This window comes from Pithys albifrons, chromosome 11 (genome assembly GCF_047495875.1).
Source record: "Pithys albifrons albifrons isolate INPA30051 chromosome 11, PitAlb_v1, whole genome shotgun sequence".
Lineage (NCBI taxonomy): Eukaryota > Metazoa > Chordata > Aves > Passeriformes > Thamnophilidae > Pithys > Pithys albifrons.
In genome coordinates, this window is record NC_092468.1 from 2,721,885 (window position 1) to 2,725,122 (window position 3,238).

At 62.4% G+C, this 3,238-nt stretch overlaps 1 protein-coding gene across 2 annotated transcripts in view; it reads left to right on the forward strand.

The window, feature by feature from the left end:
- Nucleotides 1–818: 818 nt before the first annotated feature.
- IGF2BP2 (insulin like growth factor 2 mRNA binding protein 2) overlaps nt 819–3,238 on the forward strand; it is a 26,682-nt gene continuing 24,262 nt past the window's right edge. For both annotated transcript variants that reach the window (XM_071566552.1, XM_071566553.1), the window contains exons 1-2: nt 819–1,111; nt 1,561–1,621. In XM_071566552.1, coding sequence (XP_071422653.1) covers nt 922–1,111; nt 1,561–1,621 — 251 coding nt within the window. In that variant the 5' untranslated portion in view covers nt 819–921. The remainder of the gene's footprint in view (nt 1,112–1,560; nt 1,622–3,238) is intronic.

A 3,238-nucleotide genomic window follows, 5' to 3' on the forward strand; every position in this document is an offset into this window, starting at 1 on the left:
CCCAAACCAGAGGGTTTGGGGTGCTGGGGGGGTGGGACCCAAACCAGAGGGTTTGGGGTGCTGGGGTGTGTGTGGTGGGATCCAGACCAGAGGGTTTGGGGTGCTGGGGGGTGTGTGGTGGGATCCAAACCAGAGGGTTTGGGGTGCTGAGGTGTGGTGGGATCCAAACCAGAGGGTTTGGGGTGCTGGGGGTGGTGGGTTGCAGGGCAGAAGGTTTGGGGGGAATGACAGGGTGTGGTTCGTTCTGGGGCAGAGGGGCTGGGGGTGCTGGGTTGTGGTGGGTCCCAGAGCGGAGAGAGGGTTTGAGGGTGATGGGATGGGGTGGTTTGGGGGATGATGGGGTGCAGTGGTTTGGGGGTGATGGGATGGGGTGGTTTGGGGGTTATGGGATGAGGTGGTTTGGGGGTGATGGGGCAGAGGGGTTTGGGGGTGATGGGGCAGAGGGGTTTGGGGGTGATGGAGTGTGGTGGTTTGGGGGTGATGGGATGAGGTGGTTTGGGGGGTGCGGAGTGCAGTGGGTTGAGGATCATGGGGTGCGTGGTTGGGGGGTTATGGGGTGCGGTGGTTTGAGGGTGATGGGATGGGGTGGTTATGGGGAGAGGTGGTTTAGGGGTGCGGGGTGCGTGGTTTGGGGTTGCTGCGGTGCGGTGGGTCCCAGGACAGAAGGGCTGTGCGGGCACAGGGCCGAGACCCCGCGGTGCCCCCCCTCCCGTGCCCCGGGGGGCTGTGGCGGCTCCACCTGCCCCCCCGCGGGGCCGCCCCGGGGCCGGCCGGGCCGGGCTCCGCCCGCCGCTGTCGGAGGCTCCGCCGGGCCGGGGCCGGTGGCGCAGAGCGGGACCCTGCCGTGCCCGCCGCGTCCGTCCCGCTGCCGGCAGGGGAGGAGCCGGGGGGGCTCCCGGGGAGGAGCCCGGGGGGCTCCCGATGAGGCGCCGGAGGATGAACCAGCTGTACATCGGCAACCTCAGCCCCGCCGCCACCGCCCAGGACCTCCGGCAGCTCTTCGGGGAGCGGCAGCTGCCCCTGCCCGGCCAGGTCCTCCTCAAGTCCGGCTACGCCTTCGTGGACTACCCGGACCAAAACTGGGCCATCCGAGCCATCGAGACCCTCTCGGGTGAGCGACCCCCCCGCGACCCCGCCCCGCCGCCCCCTCCCCGGGCATCCCCCGGTCCCCCCTTCCCTCCCTCCTTCTCTCCTTCCCTCCCTCCTCCCGCCCCGGCTCTTCCCAACCTCGCCTCTATTTTTCGCTGATTTTTTTCTCCGATTTTATTGGGAGCCCCCGGGACGCGGCGCCCCCGGCCCCGCCGCCCCCCCCGGGCCCCGCAGCCCCCCGGGCACCCATTTACGAGGTGCCCAAGCCCAACTCGCCGGGGGCGCCGAGCGGGGGGGGCTCGGGGGTGCCGGGGGGGCGAGGGGCGCGGGGAGAGCCCGGGGGGGTGGGATACGGTGGGATGCGATGGGGTGGGCTGGGGAGGGCCGGGATCCGGCGGGGTGCGGGGGGGTGGGGGGATCCTGCCCTGCCCCATCCCGTGGGGGATGCTGAGCTCCCCGCTGTCCCCGCAGGGAAAGTGGAGCTGCACGGCAAAGTGATGGAAGTGGATTATTCAGTGCCCAAAAAGCTCAGGTAACCCCGCGCCGTCACCTCCGGAGTCCCCGCATCGCCTGCTCGGTCCCTGCGGGCCGAGGGGCGCTCCGGGAGCTGCGGGAAGGGGGATGCGGGAACGGGCGGGGAGCGCCGTCGGTTTTACTTTCGCTCCGGAGCGCAACGCGGGGACGGGGCCGGGGGGGGGGAAGGAGCTCCCGGCGTTCCCACGGCTGGGCACCCCCTCGTGTGTCCCCCCACCCCACGCTCCCCACCGCGCCCATGCACAACAGCCTCTTATTTAGCAGGAAAACACGAAAACAACCCACCTTTCCCCCCGCACTTTTCGCTGCGCGGGTGGAGGTTTTCCCAGCGGCGGAGCCACCCGCGCCCTTCGGGGTATTATTTTTAGTGGGTAATTAATTAAATTGCCCTTTGGAAACCCCACATCCCCCCGTTATCCAGCTGGAGAACCCCCCGCGGCCGAAGCACTCCCGGGTTTAATCCATCGTGTCGGAGCGCGCTCCTCATTCCCATCAGGTGCCCGAGGCCGGGGCGATGGGCACATGTGTGTGTGTTTCCCAGGGAAAATAAATCCCGGGATTGTGCTGCGTAGCCTCATCTCCAGCTTTATCCCTCCCCGCGTCATGTGGAGGGATAAAAAGCAAAAAAAAAAAACCCCCACGCCACGGGCTGCTCCGCGCGGATAATTTGCCGCGGGTTTGGCCCGGGATGGGAGGTGGGGGCTGCCTTTGACCCGGGATTGCCAACCCGGGTGGGGCATTAATTTGGCACTGCCGGAGGGGGGGTTGGAAATGCTGTTGTGTAATTGAGGCTTAGGAGGGGGGAACGTGCCCAACATCACGTGTGCCCGAGTGGGATTTTCGCCTTCAAGCAGCGATCCCACGCTCTCCAACCTTCCAAAAAACCCTCCAGACGAGCCCCCCGAATATTCCCAGCGGGAATGTTGTCAAGCTAAACCTCCGCGGCAGCCTCGGGATGAGCTGCTGGCGCCTTTGGAAGAGGGATGGAGGCAGGAATTGGGAATTTGGGACCATAATACGGAGCCAGGGCTCGACCTTTACCATACACGCAGGGGATGTAAACAAGGAATTCATCTTTAAATCCTCCAGCGGTGGATTCCGCTTTGCCTTCCGAGTTTTAAAGTTAAAAAAACCCCATTTAACCAACCCCAGAAATAAATACAGATTTATTTTACATCGCTCTGTTTTCGGCTGGCTCCAAGTTTTCTATTCCCAAGTTTCCTCTATCAAGATCTCACTTAAACTGATATATCTGTTTATTCCCAGCCCCCCAAAAAATCTATTCTGCTTTGTATTAATGCACCCACTTTGGGGGGCCATTTCTCGACCTGGTATAATTATAATTATATTATAATTTTATTTTTATAATGTGATTTTTGGCAGGGCCCGGGGCCTCACGTGGTCGTGTTTATTTCCCCCCTCCCTCCTCGTTTAAATCCAATTTTTGTAGTCGTGGTCGAGTCTTGGATTATGTTGGGATTTCAGGGAGTTAAATGGTAAAACTCCCCCTGGTTATTGAAATGAGTTTGGGGTTTATTTGGGTCAGAGACCCCGAGTGCCTCACGCTTGGGGTTTTTTTTTCCCTTGTACGTGTTGGATTGTGGCTTGAAAATTA